Raw genomic sequence first — 19,493 nt, forward strand, 5'->3', positions numbered from 1 at the left:
TCAGCTCCTCACTAATGAGTTCTGGACACTGCTGACTTCTCCAGCTTAGCTGCTTTCAGTGTGTGAAAGGGACTGGGTCTCGGTTGATGGACATGCAGAGGGGCCCGCGGTGCATGGGAGATGCGGGGGGCTCAGATCCACACTGTTTGCTCCTCGCCGTTGATGTAATATCCGGGAACAAATGCCTGGATATTTGTTCCAAATGCTCCAAATGCCTGCGTGCCACTGTGCCAGCTCTCAGACACAGGGAACAAGAATACGATCACTTTCCATGCAACAGTTCTGCAGTAAATGGCCACTCACTCAGGTTTGGCTGTGTCATTTGTGGGGACCAGAACAAAATGAACATGTGGTCCCCATGTTAAAAAAAACAGGAATAATAGTCATTTAAGGTTCTAACATATAAGTCTTTTTCCTTTCTTCCATGGTCTTTCTTTTGATTTGTTATGATGGTTTTTATTTGCTATTTAGTTGGTGTAAGTAAAGAAAAACTAAAAATTTAAATTATTACCATGAGTTTTACTGTTCATCTTTATGTTCTGTGATCTCAGTTTTAACACAAATATTAAAACATTTAACTCATCTGTGGAATTATTGAAATGATACAATTTTTATTTTTAATCTCATCCATGCATGTATTTTCCTTTTTTAAAAAATTTTTGAAGTATAGTTAATTTACAATGTTGTGTTAGTTTCAAGTGTACATCAAAGTGATTCAGTTATATACATATATATTTATTCTTTTTCAGATTTTTTTTCATTATAGGTTACTATAAGATATTGAGTAGTTTCCTGTGCTATACACTAGGTCCTTTTCATTTACCTATTTTATATATAGTAGTGTGTATATGTTAATCCCAAACTCCTAATTAATCTTATCCCCCCTTTGGTAACCATAAATTTGTTTTCTATGTTTGTGAGTCTATTTCTGTTTTGTAAATAAGTTCATTTGTATCTTTTCTTTGATTCCACATATAAGCGATATATGATATTTGTCTTTTTCTGACTTATTTCACTTAATATGATAATCTCTTTGTCCATCCATGTTGCTGCAAATGGCATTATTTCATTCTTTTTTATGGCTAAGGAATATTCTATTGTATATATATACCACATCTTCTTTATCCGTTCATCTGTTGATGGACATTTAATTTGCTTCCATATCTTGGCTATTGTAAATAGTGCTGCTGTGAACACTGGGGTGCATGTATCTTTTTGAATTAGAGTTTTCTCCGGATATATGCCAGGAGTGGTATTGCTGGATCATACGGTAGCTCTATTTTTAGTTTTAATTAATTAATTAATGGCTGCGTTGGGTTTTTGTTGCTGCGCACGGGCTTTCTCTAGTTGTGGTGAGTGGGGCTACTGTTTGTTGCAGTGCGTGGGCTTCTCATTGTGGTGGCTTCTCTTGATGCAGAGCACGGGCTCTAGAGCACAGGCTCAGTAGTTGTGGCTCACGGGCTTAGTTGCTCCGCGGCACGTGGGATCTTCCTGGACTAGGGATCGAACCCGTGTCCCCTGCATTGGCAGGCGGATTCTTAACCGCTGTGCCACCAGGGAAGTCCCTATTTTTAGTTTTTTAAGGAACCTCCATACTGTTCTCCAAAGTGGCTGCACCAATTTACATTTCCACCAACAGTGTAGGAGGGTTTACTATTTGTAGAGTTTTTAATGATGGCCATTCTGACCAGTGTGGGATGATACCTCATTGTAATTTTGGTTTGCATTTCTCTAATTAGTGATGTTGAGCATCTTTTCATGTGCCTGCTGGCCATCTGTATGTCTTCTTTGGAGAAATGTCTCATATATGTATTCTTACTAGAACAACGGAAACACTGCAAAAACCAATTCAGATTTTAATTTCATTCCTTGGTTTAATCATATTTTACCAACACTCTCTACCTTCAGTTTACTGATGAGTAAAGAAGGACCAAAAGGAAAGGGGACTGTGGTTGCCCATCTCTCCTTTCCTTCTATGCTATTATTTTCGGCGTAAGCGGTTGGCTAACACAGGGATGTAAGAGGAGTAAGAAGAGATATGATAGGGTTACCAACCAGGGTTCTTAGCCTCTGTAATCAATCGAAATTGATAAGAGGCCAGACAAGAAATTCAGGCAAGGCTTTACTGGGGCCCCTGCTTCAGCAGCGGGGAGTGAGAACAAGTAACGAGTTCCCTTGCTCGGTCCCTAAGGGGGGGCGAGCTGGTTCCTTATGTGGAGTGAGGGTAGGGGTGTATCAGAGGTCAGGCTGGAGGGGTGGCGTAGGTGGTCTGCCCCCCCTCTTTGGTGGTGTTGAGAGCAGGGGGCACGCGCAGGACCCTGCTTTTGCCCCCAACACCCTGCTTTTGCTCCCGGCTCTTCAGAAATGGCCGTTGGGTTTTTGGTCTTTTTGTATCTTGTCCATAATTTGCCCCAACTGTGCATGCATGCAGTTATTTTTAGTCCCTTATGGTTTCTTTGTATTTTGTTGCTTGAGAAGATGTTTGTTCAGGTGCGAGCACTGCAGCAAAGGATCCCAGATCCCAGGTCCCAGTCTGTCTCAATAGAGTTGCTCAGGCATTTGTGTTTTTCAGAAATCTATAGCCTTCTTCCTACGTTTGAAGCAAATCTGGTTCCAGTGGAAAGCATGGCCTCTCGGGGCTGTCGTCCTTCTGCTTAGTTGATCTTGGGGTAATTCGCTTAACTTTTATTCACTTTGAATCTCTCTAAACTCCCATGCATTGTAGGTTCACCCGAATTCTGTGATCAAGGAACACCAGAACACCTTCTGTGAATGGGGCAGCAAGGAAATCAACAAACACACACATGGCACACGTCTTCCTGCTCACATGCATGCTCATCCCATGGGGTTTATACACAAAACACAAGTTCACAGATAAAGTTATTAAAAAATCCAAGATGGCAATACCAAAAGCACAGGCCACGAAAGAAAAAATGGATAAGTTGGGCTGCGTCAGCGTGAAAAACTGTGTGCATCCAAGGACCCTGTCAACAGAGTGAAAGGCAGCCCACCTGCACCATGGCTGAACCTCGAGGACCTTGTGCTGACTGAGATAAGCCAGGCACAGAAGGACATTATGTTGTTTGACTTCATTTTTCTGAGGTGCCTGGAGTAGCTAAATTTCACAGAGACAGAAAGTGGAATGGTGGCTGCCAGGGGCTGGGTGGGGGAGGGGAATGCAGAATCATTGTTTAATGGGGACAGAGTTTCAGTTTGGGAAGATGAAAAAGCTCTGGAGACGGAGAATGGTGATGGTTGCTCAACATGGTGAATGTACTTAATCTCATGGAATTGGACACTTCCAGTGGTAAATTTTATGTTGTGTATATTATACCACAATTAAAAAAAATTCAAGATGATGACGCTAAAGCAGCACATGGACTTTCCGGGTGCAGGCCCAGAGCAGTGGGTGGTGGTCCTGCACTAACTTGTGTTTACAGACGCCTAAGACAGTTCTCTTTCACTAGGTGGTGAGATCCCTGAGGTCAGAGTCCCATCATTTCTCTCACTAACTCTGTGTGTTGAATTGAAACTCTAAGCTAAATTGGAGCTTATTCATGATATGTTTAAAAAAATCATCCTTATTAAGGTATAATTTACATGCATTAATATTCATACATTTTATAAGTGTGCACATCATTTTGTTTTGACAAATGCATACAGTCATGTAACCAGTACCAAATCAGATATAGGGCATTTCCACTGACCTAGAAAGTTCCCTTGTGCCCTTTGCACTCAACGTCCTCTCCCCGCTCAGCCCTGGAAACCACTGGTCTGCTTTCTGCCACTTTAGTTTTGCCTGGTCTGGCACGTTCGGTAACTGAAATCATGCAGTACGCAATTTCTGTGACTGTGATAAGTTTCTGTTACAACTTTGGCATCTTAATGAAATAAATGATGTTCTGTTGAGGCAGCAGAGGGGTGAGGGCTTGGGCCCTGATTCAGGTACTCTTGGGTTTTGATCCTGACTCTGCCCCTGATTAATGTGGACTTTGCATGAACTCTTAACCTTTTTCAGCATCAGTTGCTTCCTATACAGGATGGAATTAAGAAATCTTGGGCATTTGTGGGGACTGGAGAAAGTGGTGGATGGAAAGACAAGGCAGGGACTTCCCTGGTGGTCCAGTGGTGAGACTCTGCGCTTCCGCTGCAGGGGGCATGGGTCCAATCCCTGGTCAGGGAACTAAGATCCCACATGCCGTGCGGCCAAAAAAAAATCAAATCAAATAAAAAGGAAAGACAAGGCAGTGCTTGGCTCATCCTAAGAGCTCAGTAATGCTTCGTTGTTTATCATATTATTATTATTATTTAAAAAAATTTTATTTATTAAAATTTTTATTGAAGTATAGTTGATTTACAATGTTGTGTTAATTTCAGGTGTACAGCACAGTGATTCAGTTGTGTGTGTATATACATATATGTATATATATATATACACACACATATATATATATTTTTCTGATTCTTTTCCCTTATAGATTATTCCAAAATATTGACTATAGTTCCCTGTGCTATACAGTAGGTCCTTGTTAGTTCTCTGTTTTATATGTAGTAGTGTGTATATGTTAATCCCAAACCACTAATTTATCCCTCCCCACCCTTTCTCCTTTGGTAACCATAAGTCTGTTTTCTATGGCTGTGGGTCTATCATATTATTCTTGATGTTACTATGAACAGTAATGCTAAAAACCATATTTCCTCACCGCTCAATTGGGAGTACAGTGGTACCTTCCTTCTTGAGTTGCCGTGGAGATTGCATAATGCCTGTGAAGCATTTAGCACAGTGCCTGGCATAGGGTAACTGCTGTGTAGGGTAGCTCATTATCATTTTGTTATTAAGCTGTGAAGGACCCTATTCTGCGATTTCTCACCAAGTAAAAGTCATCATTTCTCCTAATTCTGAAGAAGTGTGAAAGCCAGCTATAAAAAGGGCTCCTTTTAGATTGCTTTCTGTCAGTCTGGCTAGAAGGAAGTCGTGAAAAGCAGCCACCAGTGTGAAATAGTAAGGCCTTTCCCCATGGGCTCAGGGGCGGAGTTCCTAGAACAGGTGAGCCAAAGAACAGGAAATACCTTCGTCCTTTTCTTCTTCTTCTTTTTTTGTCTCTGTTTCTTTGAAAGAAGAAAAATGACAGCAATCGAGTTAAAAGCTGTAGGATTGAGTCGGCGACTGAATTCTCAGAACTTTCTGAGGTGTTCCAAAGTCAGAGTAACTTTATTGTATTTGATGTTGAAGTATTTCAAACGGTTTGGGCCTCTAATTGAGGGAAAGTAGACAGTGACAGTAAACGATTACTGAGGAAAGAAGCTTCCACCTGGTATGAGAAATGGATTCAATTTCTGGAATCATCGGCTCCCAATTTAAAGTAAGGAGAAAATGATGCCAATGATAAAACGTAATAGAACATTCTGAAAGGAAAACTCAAGGAGTCAGGGGAAGTCTACCTCTTTCATATACAAAATAGTTCAGCTAAATTTGACTTTGTAACTGGGTAATTAACATGCCTATAAAATGGTGTTATTTTCCCCGCACCCCTGATGTTCGCATAAAAGTCTCCAGCCAAGTGTTTCGTCATTGCTGCTCCCATTTATCCCTGTAAACAGACAGGGGCTGAAGTCACCGGTGGGGAAATGAAGCGTGAACTCTCCCAAGATCACTTCTCATTAGGCAGCCAGGGGGAGGCCTTCCTCTGTGAGTCTCACAAGAGGAGGAATGAGTGAAATGATCTATCCTCTTTACATCCTGAGTTGTCTCATTTTCAAACCAGAACCCCACCAGACACCACCCTTGAAAACCAAGGTGAAGGAAAAGCAAGGAGAGACACAGAGATTGAACTGTAGCATCTTTTTTCAGATCCTAACAAGGGAACAATCCCACCATTTGCAATCAGATAAGGGATATTATCTCGGTCATAAAAGGCAATTGAGAATCTAAATGAAAAATCTAATGCTTTTCATGCTGATTTATTTTAGATTAGAAAAAGCTAAACCAGATGTAAACATGAAGAGATGAAGCATGAAGATGGAACTGTGGCAGAGTGATAAATCTCAGTTTTGAATTATTATAGGTGCAGGGTTGCATTAACCAGAAAATACACTGTTGGTCCATAAACTGCTCTGACATTAATTATTGTTGCCGAAGAGAGTTCAGAAGATTGAATACAAACATGCGACGCTGGCAGAGATCAATCACGCATCTAGATTATCTGTGGAGAGTGCATTCCAGACCCCAAAGAGGCTGTGTTAACCCACTGGCGGTCCAATCTGGAAGCATCCACACCTTGTGCTTGTCACTTGCCCTTTAGTGGTACCTCCAGCATCCCCAGGAGAAGGCACTGGGATGCTGAGAAGAAATGGCCCTCTTTCCTGTTTTTCTGTTGGCAGACTCCAAGCAATATCTGCCATTACCCTAAAAAGAAGACCCTGCCAACCAAAATCCACTCTTGGTCGTTGACAACTTGGGATATAAGTAGTTTCAGAATCTCTCCTCTGTTTTCTCTGCCAACCAGACAGGTGTCCAGAAGAGGCAAAGTGGAGGTAGGGTTCTATGTAGGCCTGGAAATTCCTGTCTTCTCCTCTCTCTTATTTCCTGGGGTATATGAAGTTTCAGTCTCTGTTTTACTTGCTCACGCTTTACAAAGCCCACAAGCCATCTCTAACTACCTCCCCTCCCCCCCCCACACACACCCAGACACACACACACACACACACTCACACACACACACTAGTATGGGGAATGCTGAGAACATGATGGTCTAGTTGTGCTGGCTCTGGCATTGAGTAGCTCTGTGAGACAGAACAAATTAGAGAATCTCTCCACACCCCAGTGTTTGTATCTATAAGCAGAGATAACGTCTGTCTTGTGGGGACTGCATGAGGGGTATTTGGAAAACACTAACCCAGGGGCTGGTAAGTTCATTAAATATCTGTGGTACCCATCCACAGTTCTCCATCCAGAACTCTTGGGGCCAAATGTAATTCAACGGTGACTTTTTAATTTTATTTCAGAAAGGTGATCCTGCATAACATTCCCAGGGGGATCTGAGTAGCACCCTGTAATTAATCTCACTGATGTTTCTGCAATAAAATGTATGAATATTCACATTAAATGGAATAAATTAATATTATAAATAGCCCCAGGTTAGTTCAGGTAAGGTTTTGCTGTCAGGTTAGTTTTCTACAAACTCAGAGAGAAAAACTCTCATATTTCAGAGCTTCACGAATTTTAGAATTGTACATAAGGGATTATGGGTCCATAGTGAGTACTCAGATGTCTTGAAGGGAGAGTCAGTAAACAAAAAATCCAGCAAAAGACAATAAGACATTTGCTCATTAGAGCACAGCTGTTATGGCAGGACTTGGGAGGACCGAGTGAGAAAATGTGGAAGTTGTTTGGTAGAGTATTTAGTCTTAAACAAATGGAAAGTTCCAGTATTATTGTACCCACAATGTTCAAATCAGCTTCTGGCTCCTGATGGAATTCATAGCTCAACTTGTTGTCAATGTGATCAATATCCTAGCGGGTGTCATGTTTGACCCCAGAATTTCTGCTGGTAGGTTGGACTCTGTACATTGTATTGTTCTTGGGCATGTATGTCTCTTACCCTCTCTGGGTCTTGTTTTCTTTGCATAAAAAACCTCTGTGTTTTCTTGGCCACCTCTCAGGGACTTCGGAGAATCCAAATGAGGTGATGTATGATAAAGAACTTTGCAAACTGGAACATTTCTTATGATTGTTGGGTATCATGGTTCTTTTAATGTGCTTGATCCTGGTCATAGTTTTTACTCCCAAGGAGTCACCCTAACTGCCTGGGTTCCAGTCTGGGCTTCTTCACTTTCTTACGAGGTGTGTGTGTGACTTTGGGCAATTTACCTACCCTTTCTGTGCCTTAATTTCCACCTCTGTAAAATGGAAATAATAATTATATTTCTCTCACTGAGCTGTCTTAGGATTCAACGAGGTAATTGCCTGGCATGCGACGAGCCCTCAGTGCTAGCTCCTGGTGTGGCCCCCGGCTTGAAGCAGGCTCAGGCTCAGCAGCCTCTGGGAACAGAAGTGGCAAAGAGATCTTAAATCTTCCCTCCTGTGGTGTGGCTTTGGTAGATTACCGTTGCCGTCCACTAAATAACACACTGCCGTTCACTAAATAACACGCTTCAAAGACCTAAGGGAGATAAAGTCTTGAATGGGCTGAATGAGGAGTCACTTAATGATCACCCTTGTTGGATCCTCATCTGACACCATGTACAAAAATTAACTCAAATTGGATCAAAGACCTAAAACTACAAAACTCTTAGAAGAAAATGTAGGGTAAAACCTTCAAGATGTGGGATTTGGCAATGATTTCTTGGACATGACTCAAAAAGCACAGGCAACAAAAGAGAAAAATAGGCAAATTGGGCTTTATGAAGAGTTTAAAAATTTGTGCATCAAAAGACAACATCAGCGGAGTGAAAGGGCACCCCACAGAATGGGAGAAAATATTTGCAAGTCGTATGTCTGATAAGAGAATAATATCCAGAATATGCAGAGAACTCCTAAAACTCAAGAACAAATAAACAAGTCAGTTCAAAAATGGGCAAAGGACTTGAATAAACCTTTCTCCAAAGAAGAAATACAAATGGCCAATAAGCACATGAAAAGATGCTCAGCATCACTAATCATTGGGGAAAATGCAAAGGAAAACTACAGTGAGATAACTATCCCACACCTATTAGAATGGTTACCATGAAAAAAAACAACCCAGAAAATAAGAAGTGTTGGTGAGGGGGTGGGAGACAGAACACTTGTGCACGGTTGGTGGGAATGCCAATGGTACAGCCTCTGTGAATAACAGTATGTTGGTTCCTCAAAAAATTAAAAGTAGAATTGTCATATGATTCAGCAATTCCACTCCTGGGTACATATCCAAAAATATTGAAAGCAAGATCTCAAAGAGGTATTTGTACAGCATTATTCACAATAGGTTAAAACATGGAAGCAACTTAAGTGTGTCTATAGACAGATGAATGAATAAGCAAAATGTGGTGTATACATATGACGGCATATTATTCAGTCTTAAAAAAGGACAAACTTATGGTTACCAAGTGGGAAAGGAGGGGAGGGATAAATTGGGAGATAGAGATTGACATATACACATTACTATATATAAAATAGATAACTAACAAGGACTATATAGTACAGGGAACTCTACTCAATACTCTGTAATGACCTATATGGGAAAAGAATCTAAAAAAGAGTGGATATATGTATATGTATAACTGATTCACTTTGCTGTACAGCAGAAACTAACACAACATTGTAAATCAACTATACTCCAATAAAAATTAATTAAAAAAAGGAAATTCTGACATAGGGTACAACGTGGATGAACCTTGAGGACATTATGCTAAGTGAGATAAGCGAGTTACAAAAAGACAAATACTGTATGATTCCACTTGTATGCGGTACTTAGACTAGTCAGAATCATAGATTTACAGGGGCTTCCCTGGTGGCGCAGTGGTTGAGAATCCGCCTGCCAATGCAGGGGACACGGGTTCGGGCCCTGGTCTGGGAAGATCCCACATGCCACGGAGCAACTGGGCCCGTGAGCCACAATTACTGAGCCTGCGCGTCTGGAGCCTGTGCTCCGCAACAAGAGAGGCCGCGATGGTGAGAGGCCCGCGCAGCGCGATGAAGAGTGGTCCCCACTTGCCACAACTAGAGAAAGCCCTCACACAGAAACTAAGACCCAACACAGTCATAAATAAATAAATAAATAAATAAAAGAACGTGAATTTCTAAAAAAAAAACTAAGACCTGGCGCAGCTAGAATAAATAAATACATAAGTAAATATTTTAAAAAAAAAAAAAAAAAAAAGAATCATAGATTTACAGAAAGTAGAATGGTGGTTGCCACAGGCTGGGGAGTGGGGAAAGGGGGAGCTATTGTTTAATGGGTATAGAGTTTCAGCTTTACAAGATTAAAAGAATTACGGAGATGGATGTTGGTGATGGTTGTACAATAATGTGAATGTATTTAACACCAGTGAACGATACACTTAAAAATGGTTACGGTGCTAAATTTTATGTGAAGTATATTTAACCACAAAAAAAGAGAATTAAAATTTAAAAAATAAACATATCACATGTTAGGCTTTGTAAAATATAGTTGCAAAACGTTGCATCTTACACAGGCAAGCAGCTAATTTCAGCTCATGAGTCAAGGCTCCAGAGACAAGGCTGTAATCTAATGTGTACACAGGACTAAGCTTTAACACATAACTGAACATAAGGCACTGACTTGCCTTGTTCAGAAACCACCAAAGCTTCCCTGTCACTTAGGAAATAATATCCACATTGGCGTAGCATTCAAGGCTGCCATGATACGTTGTTATGTCCGCAGATGTGCAGATGTGGAGACTCTAGAGTGGATTACGAGCCTTGTTATCATGTTAATGGACACATTAACACATGTGCTCTGACCTACAAAGCCAGTCCCTGCTGTAGGATATTTTGGATACTTGTGGTGTTTTGTCATAATGAATCAGACTGCAGAAATGTCTTTCGTGCATATGACTTTAACTATATATATATTTTAAAATTTTTATTGAAATATAGTTGATTTACAATGTTGTGTTAGTTTCAGATGTACAGCAAAGTGATTCAGTTATACATACACATATAAATATATATATTCTTTTTTTATATTCTCTTCCATTATAGGTTATTATAAGATATTGAGTATAGTTGCCTGTGCTGTACAGTAGGTCCTTGTTGGTTTTCTATTTTATATATAGTAGTGTGTATCTGTTAATCCCAAACTCCTAATTTATCCCTCTCCCACCCCCGCTTAACTATATTTTGAATTAGTTAGAAATCCAAGGGTTTTAAGCTGGGGAGGGACACAATCAGATTTGCTTTATAGGAACATGACTGGTGATGCGGTGGAGGGAGGAGGCTGCTGGAATGTGTGGTCTTGGCAGGAATTCTGAGGCCCTCCGTGGAAGCGGTGGGGAGAAGGAGGCGGAGATGCAATGGGGAGATATTTAGGGAACGTAACCCACTGGCCCTGTTGGTACAGCACATCCACTGGAGCTGGCTGGGGGGTGGGGCCGGGAGAGCAGAGGGAGAAGAGCGAGAAGAATTTCCGTGTCGTAGGTCAGAGTGGCTCATTCGAGGTTGTGCTAAACTGAGGTCTGGGTGGGGCACGAGGCAGAGGGACAGAGAGTGTGGCCAACAAGGTTTGGGGCCAGTGGGAAGGTGAAAGGTGGAAGGCACCGTGTGTTTGTGGAGGGATTTTTTTGGTTTCATTTTTAAGCTAAGAAAGATTTTGGTGGCATCTAAAATATGATACAAATGAACTCATTTACAAAACAGAAACAGACTCACAGGCATAGAAAATGAACTTACAGTTACCAAAGGGGAAAGGAGTTGGGGGAGGGATAAATTAGGAGTTTGGGATTCGCAGATACACACTACTGTACATAAAAGAGATAAAGAACAAGGACCTACTGTAGAGCACAGGGAACTATACCCAATATCCTGTAATAAACCGTAATGCAAAAGAATATGATAAAAGAATATATATACACACACAGACCTACACACACACGTATAACTGAATCACTTTGCTGTACACCTGAAACTAACACAACCTTGTAAATCAACTATACTTCAATTAAAAAAATAAAATAGAAAAGAAAGGTTTGGACAGGGTTAGAAACATTGGGGAGGGCAAAGTTGAAGACGGAGAGGAGGGGGGGTCCCTTGATGGCGCACGGTCTCTGAGGAGATGGGACAGTGGATTCTAAAGGCCACTGTGCAACTTAACTTGGGGAGGAAGCTTTGCTTTTGTTAATTAATTGCTTGGTTAATTCTTCCATCCTTTTTTAAATAAATATTTATTGAAAGCCTACTATGCATCTAGCCCTATTAGGAGCCAGGATACATTGGCAAGTGAGGCAAACATAATTTTATTCTCAGAGGGGTTAGAGTCTAAGGGAGAAGCAGACATTGGTCATAGATTCACACAAGTCAATGCGTGCTTACAAATGAGTGCTCTGAAGGGAAGGAATGCTCCTGTAGGAGCTTGTAAGTCAGAAACCGAGTTTTGAGAGTGGTGTATGGAGGGACACACGAGCAGGTCATGCGAGCGGGGTCAGAGGAGGACCAGGGAAAGAACATGCTGTACAGATGAAACAACAGGTGCAAAGGCCCTGTGGTGGTGGTGGGGAGAATTTGATTCAAGGGGATGAGGGAAGCTCACACAGCACATGTGGCCAGGAGAGGGGTGCCCAATGATGCACAGAGATCAGCGGGGGCAGACTACACAGGGCTCTTCTGATGCTCTGTCCTAAGGGCCATGGAAAGTATTGTCTTCTGCATGAAGGGATTTCAGTTAGCAACCCACAGAAAGTAGAGCCACATGTCTCCAGGACGTTGCTGGTGGACTGAGAGCCGGGGTCAGATGATGTCTGAGGTTCCTGAATCACCCTGTTGTTGGGAATTCTGGGTTTCTGTAATACCCAGAACCTGTACCAGACGGTTCCAGGCTTCGGAGAAGCCAGGCATTTATAGAGGGCTGCGGGGCTGAGTCAGCTTGTTATCTACTGCCAGTCACTGGGACCCGAGAGAGAGAAAAATTGTCCTCGGTTGGAACCAGTACACTTGAGTGCTTGTAACTTCACACACTGTGGGGTGGGCTCTCTGTCAGCATCGCATGGTGCACAGGGGAATTGCTGGGCAGACCTGATTCTGAGTCAGGTCCCAGGTCACCTGACTTGTGAGGCTTGATGGAGTTACTTTAAAAAATACACAGAAAACTCTTTCTTCAAAGAGCCAAACAAGACAACGACCCTGGAGAGAGGAAGCTTAAAATCTCTGCTGGACCGGAGTCTCCCTGCACCCCGTCCCCCGCAGATAGCTTCCAGAACAGGGACTGATTCTGTCTGAAGCAGCGGAGAGAAAACTCACTTCTTCTCCTAAATTTAGGATTTAAATTACTTTCCACCCTCATGTCTACTATGTTGCACTTTTGTTTCCTTCCTGAAAAGTTTTCATGTGTGTTTCTTATGACATGTCTATGCTAAGACTGAGAAAAGGACATATGTAAGTGTGATAGCTATATAAGCACAGCCAGGTACAGTCAAATAGCCAAACAGTAATACTTAGTAAAAATAACAATTTTAATTTTTAATTTTTTTCTTTTAAAAAAATGTTATTGAAATATAGTTGATTTGCAACGTTGTGTTAGTTTCAGGTATACAGCAAAGTGATTCAGTTTTGTATATATATATATATATGTTCTTTTTCAGATTCTCTTCCATTGTAGGTTATTGCAAGATATTGAGTGTAGTTCCCTGTGCTATACATTAGGTCCTTCTTGGTTATCTATTCTGTGTATAGTAGTGTGTATTTGTTAATCCCAAACTCCTACTTATTCCCCCTGGCACTTCCCCTTTGGTAACCATAAGTTTATTCTCTAAGTCTGTGGGTCTATTTCTGTTTTGTAAATAAGTTTATTTGTATCATTTTTTTAGATTCCACATATAAGTGATATCAATGATACTTGTCTTTTTCTGTCTGACTTCACTTAGTATGATAATCTCTAGGTCCATCCATGTTGCTGCAAATGGCATTATTTCATTCTTTTTTATGGCTGAGTAATATTCCATTGTGTATATGTACCACATCTTCTTTACCCATTCTTCCATCAATGGACACTTAGGTTGCTTCCACATCTTGGCTATTGTAAATAGTGTTGCTGTGAACACTGGGGTGCATGTGTCTTTTCGAATTATAATAGTAACAGTATTTGGAACATGCTGGCTAAAAGCTCAGGTGCTTGGGTTTGACAAGCCTGGTCTGAATCCTGTCTGTGTCACCAGGTACCCAGTGGGGGGCCTTAGCTTTGACTTTCTCAGCTGCCATGGCAGGGCTGAGAGCAGCATATGTTTCTAACAGTTGTGAGAATTCAATGAGACGATGTATGGAAAGCGCAGAGCACAGCACTGGCCCATATGAAATCTCAATAACTGTCGGCAGTTCTTCTTATGCTTATTATAGTTAATAATCATATTACCAATTGGCAGTGGCTGAGTTAGGCCCAGGGAGGAGGAGCCTGAAAAGCGGCAGAAAATGCTATGTGACTCTTTAATTCTCCCCATCTCAGCCCCGCCGCAGTCTGGGTCCTGCCCCATTCTTTCTCTTTCGCTTTGAGGTCTCAGAGGCCAGGCTCCTGCTTGGAACAGAAGAATTGTTTGCTTGCAGCTTCCTCTCTGCTATCCCCAAACTGGTGGCCCAGATGCTGGGGATGTGAAGGGGCAAAAAATGAGACGTGAGCAATGAAAAGCTTAACTCCCCCCTGGGACTGAGCAGTTTACTGGGGTTCAGAATTAGAGGCTGGCTCCAGCTCCATGACTGTGTAGCCTCTTCAAATCAGGATAAGATTACTACTGGGGGGTCCAAAGAGTTATTCTTCAGCTTTGGGGAAAGGTCATGGATATTCAGAGGGATGATGGGCGTGCAGGGAGACCCCATGGGGAATGGGTTCTCTGGGGTCTGATTAGAAGTGGGTAAATCAGAACCGAAGGACTCACCCACAGCGAACTGCTTTTGGGATAAACTTATAAACCTTTGTTGTTTGGCAGAGAGTCGGCATCCTGATCATGCTCGCAGACGGCAGAACACTTTTGTGTACGTTAGTCTTACTTTCATTGGGCCTTGAAGGCTGATTTTTGAAATCTGATGGCTCATGATTAATCAATTTATCAATATTTATCGAATGTCCAATTTTAGCTCAACACCCATTCAGCACTTTGCTGGGAGAGAAAAGAAATAGGAGACGTGGTTCTTTGATCTACTAGCAAAATTCATGGCAAAATCCATGTTCACTGATTAGTTTTTCTCCCGCCCTGCTTCCTTCTTGTGCATTTTGCAATCATCAGAAAGAGACCCTTTACAGATGAACTTATTCACAAAACAGAAAGAGACTCACAGGTATAGAAAACAAACTTATGGTTACCAAAGGGGGAAGGGCGGGGAGGGATAAATTAGGAGGTTGGGATTAACACATATGCACTACTGTATATAAAATAGATAACCAACAAGGACCTACTATACAGCACAGGGAATTCTACTCAGTATTTTGTAATAACCTATAAGGGAAAAGAATCTGAAAAAGAATAGTGTGTGTGTGTGTGTGTGTGTACACACACACACACACACACACACACATATAGTTGAATCACTGTGCTGTACACCTGAAACTAACATGATATTGTAAATCAACTATACTTCTATAAAAATAGTAATACTTTTCTTCAATACCCAGAAAAGCCACAAGCAGAAAAAAAAAAAAAAAGAAAAAAGGTTAACCACCTTTTATTCATTGACAGAGTTAACACAGGAGAAATGGAAATAAGTATATACATTACAATCTGCAGTCCTTTCTCAGGAGAAAGGAGAGATTCTAGGGACACTTCTTGATTTTTTTTAAAGCCAGTAACACACATTACTGAAAATTATATATCTGGCAAATAAGAATATAAAACTGGGAAGGTTTCTGTTTATCTTCCAGATCCACAGTCGGCTTTTCTCATCCCCCAAAGATCACTCTGCCTGGGAAAGAAACGAGAGTCTTTCAAATGCAGGTAAAGAACTCATCTCTGACCGGGTGGCACTCCCTCCAAGCCTTTATTTAGTCTCTCTCTCCTTTATTTTTATTAATAGTGAAATGTGCTTTGGAGACTAGTCTTCCCCCAAACGTGAAATGAGAGCTCAGTGACTCCGACAAGATTTGAAGCTGATTTGAATTTCCAAACACACAGGCTTTTAGGCTGGCAGTCTCTGAAAAAACAAACAATGCAGAAGAAATATTGGTTGCCTTAGGTAATGCCTTCAGAAGCCAAGATTATGGCTGGGCGTGCGGGGGTTAGGCCAGCATTAGAGCAGGGACAAATGTGGAATCTTCTCAGAGCTGGAGCCGGTGCAACTGAAATACAGGCACGGTATCTGTGCGTTCATAAATCACTTCAATTCATAGGCACTCAACCGTAGAAACACTAGGTGAGATGCTTCCAGTCCCTAACTTTGTTAAGTTTGTTAACGTAAATGGCATGAAGCTAAGCTTTTTTACTCCCTTTCATGAGAGAAATCATATGGGTGTAGGTCAAATTTCTGATGGTCTTGTGATAAGACTGCCGGGTTAATAGAATATTTCTATTCAGAGACTGTAGCAAAAATTCTGAAAGAATTGTTTTTCACATAGCAAATTCAATTTTTTAATCTCCATTTGAGTTTGAGTTTGTAAATGTGGCTGATGCGTTGGTATAAATGTGTCTGTGTATGTGATTACACACACACACACACACACACACATTTGTCGCCTCTCTTTTCATTACCCCTCACCACCTGCCTATATCAAAGGTATCAGGGATCTGAAATCCTTTCCTTAACTGACACAGTCAACCCACGACAAAGATGTTATTTGAAAGGAGCTTTCCTAGTTAATCCTCTCTGGAGCCACCACAGAATGGTTGATAAGCTTATTCTTCAGTAGCGGCAGCTTTTTAGTTTGGATCCTTTAAACACCTAGCCCAGAAATTGCTTGTGGTAAGAATGTGAATCCACAGATAGAAGTTTCTGGTAGTGTGGGCAGCAGGCTCAGGAAGCACACTGGCCACCGGCACCCCACGGGGAGTTTGGGGACATTGGGAAGAATGCCACGTTTCCTTGGGGCACGCGGAGGTGCCTGGGAGAACAGTCAGGCCCAGGTGACCTCACGTGGATGTGTGTCTTCTTTTCCTGAGGGCTAGGTCAGCTAAAATGGGCCTGCTCCAGCTCTTCCGACAGGGATGCCTGCTCACGTGGTAGTTAGCAGTTTAATGACCTAGAAACAAGCACAAGCTGGCCCTGAGACCGGAGGTTAACGGTCCAGGCTTCAGGGAATGTGCCCAAGCAAGCCTGGGTGAGCGGGAAGACACGTATCTCCTGGATTTCTTTCTTTCCTTTTAGATCTATCTATATTTTCAAAGTTCTCGTTCTGGAAGAACACTTTTGAGGCAGTCTTAAAAGTTGGGTATTCAGGCCGAAGGCAAGGAGTTGCTAAAGAATCATTCATGACACTTGTTAAAGAGGGTAAGGCAGATTTTATTCAGAGGGACTGCAGCAGTGGGGTCTTACAGGAGGGGAGAGAGATTGTGGACTCAACTCCAAATACAAGGAAAAATGGGAGTTTATAGCCAAGGAGCAGGGAAGGGGTCATTGGATGGAAGATTTCTAAGAGGAAGCATCAGGGGTAAGGGGAATTTTGGCTAACGTGACTTGACAGGTGGGGGATGAGGAATTTGATCAGATATCAAGGATGGGGGATTTCCTCTAAATTGACCCAGCAGGATTCTTGCTAAAATCGGGCTAAACGGGCCAAGGACAGAACCCGAGAGCGTGGCCTTGTTGAAAAGAGTTCTCAGAGGAGACTGACACAGGTCAAGAATGGTCTCTGTTGGAGTCGGTGCGTGTGTGGGCACCATGCTTCCGTGGGGGCCTGACTCCTTGAGGGGACACTTATGCCCTCCGCATCTTCCCGCAAGGTCATTCCCACCTGTTAAAGGGAAATTGCACTGGACACTGGTTGAAAGCTGCAAGACAGATTTTATTGGAGCTGCTGCAGTAGGGGAGAGATTCCAGTGCAGCACCGAGCTCAACTCTGAGTATGGCAGGCATCTGGGGACCTACAGCTGATGGGGGGAGTGAGCGACGCAGCGGATGGAGAGTTACCGAGAAGAACTTGATTAGATATCACAGGTCAGGGAGATTCTTGTGAAACCAGCTTAGCAGGATTTGAATGAAACTGGACTCAATGGGATTCTTGGGCCTGACAGGCCAAGGCAGCAGGCCTAGACGAAGCCTGGTCAGGAAGAGGGCTCAGAGGAGTCCGACTAAAGTTTGGTCCAGGAGGGAGAGGTGTCACACCTCTTCTACGAAAATTGGCCTGAGCTGTCACCTGTGTCCTTTGAACTCTCTGTGGTCCAACTTGCTCCCTCAGGAAAGAACAAGGAAGTTTGGTTCAGGAATTAGACTTCCTGTACCCACACTCCTGAGGAGGGCTCAGTGCAAGAATGAGATCTCTCTCAGTCCCCTGGGCTTTGGGAAACCCAGAGAGCAGAGTTTTAGGTCAGGCTTGGGGTTGCAAGGACCAGAAACACACTATTGATGACAAAAGAAAAATGGTTGTAAGGAAACCAGTGAACTTTGTAGGAGAACAAGCCACCGGGTTGCACAAAGTACAGGAACCAAGGGGGCTCCGTGGGACCCAGTAGCAAGAGTGTGGCCCTTCACTTAGAGCCGCGGTAACAGGATCTGTGCCTGACTCTTGCAGCCCGTGTCTTTCAGTTAACCTTCTCAGGCTCCACCCTGCGTCAGTCATCCGGGTTAGGAGGCAAAGGTCAGATGTGAGAAACCTGGCTTCCGCGCATCCGACCTTATGGGTGCCTGGCTAACAGGGCAGTTCTCCCAGAAGGAGTCCACAGGCCAAGCTGACGTCCCAAAGGCATGAGTAGGCCCATGGAATCTCAAGTCTGAGAGGGGCCACGGAGGTCGTTTTGTCCAATTTCTTCCTGATGCCTGACACCTGAAACCCCTCCACCTCCTGCCCTCGCAGGAGCGAGGAAGCCTCTGCAGAGGAGGCCGACCACACAGCAAGCCCCAAGGCCAGGGGACTCACTCTACTTGAAGGTAGCTCATGACTTGCTCACACAGCTGGAATTGTTAGAAAGCTTTTCTATGGTGTTGAGCCAAAATAAATAACCTTCTTTATTTTTAATCTGTACTGAGTAGGCAAAGAGACCCATTAAATATTTTTAAGTTGCTGGAATATGTGGTCTGATCTGTGTTCTAGGAAGACAACTGTATTGTGATATTCTAGGAAGGCGATGACATAGGGTTTAGGCCAGGGCAGGGGCAGGGGATGCTGGGACCATTGGAGCACTGGGAGATGACAAAATTATTTGCAAGCGGTTGCATAAGGGAGAAGTTAAAGGTGTTTCTGGGCGAATAGCGCTGCCATCCATGGGGAAGGAAATTCAGGGGTCAAGGGCTGGTGCTGCTGGGAGCATCCTGAACTTGTGGGGTTTGGATGCTCTGCATCTGAGAGACCATCTGTCCTAGATGTCTGTGAAGCAGCTGGAAATACGGTGTCGAGATCCACGGAAAGGTCAGGGTTATCGATCTTGATGTGATCATCATTTACAGGTGGGTCATGTGAGAAACCAGGAGAACAGTTGAGATGAGTGCAGGAGCCAGTGTGTGAAATGGGAAGAGAGTGGGCTACAAAGCCTAAGGTACCCACGGGCATGGGGTGGGAAGAGGTGTAACTTGAGGTCCAGTGCCAGCGTTGACCTCGCCCTCAATTTGTCCTTTATTTTTGGAAAAGTCTCTCCACTTCCTCAGGTCTTAGACAACGGTGGTTTAGGTTTCACCCGTGTCCACGGGGTGGCTGTAAAACTCAGTGATGTGG

At 42.8% G+C, this 19,493-nt stretch overlaps 1 protein-coding gene across 2 annotated transcripts in view; it reads left to right on the forward strand.

Moving 5' to 3' along the window:
- C16H10orf90 (chromosome 16 C10orf90 homolog) overlaps window positions 1-19,493 on the forward strand; it is a 237,714-nt gene that overhangs the window by 11,815 nt on the left and 206,406 nt on the right. For both annotated transcript variants that reach the window (XM_059899883.1, XM_059899884.1), the window contains exon 2: window positions 15,558-15,630. In XM_059899883.1, coding sequence (XP_059755866.1) covers window positions 15,558-15,630 — 73 coding nt within the window. The remainder of the gene's footprint in view (window positions 1-15,557; window positions 15,631-19,493) is intronic.

The sequence above is a fragment of the Balaenoptera ricei genome, chromosome 16 (genome assembly GCF_028023285.1).
Source record: "Balaenoptera ricei isolate mBalRic1 chromosome 16, mBalRic1.hap2, whole genome shotgun sequence".
Classification (NCBI taxonomy): Eukaryota; Metazoa; Chordata; class Mammalia; order Artiodactyla; family Balaenopteridae; genus Balaenoptera; species Balaenoptera ricei.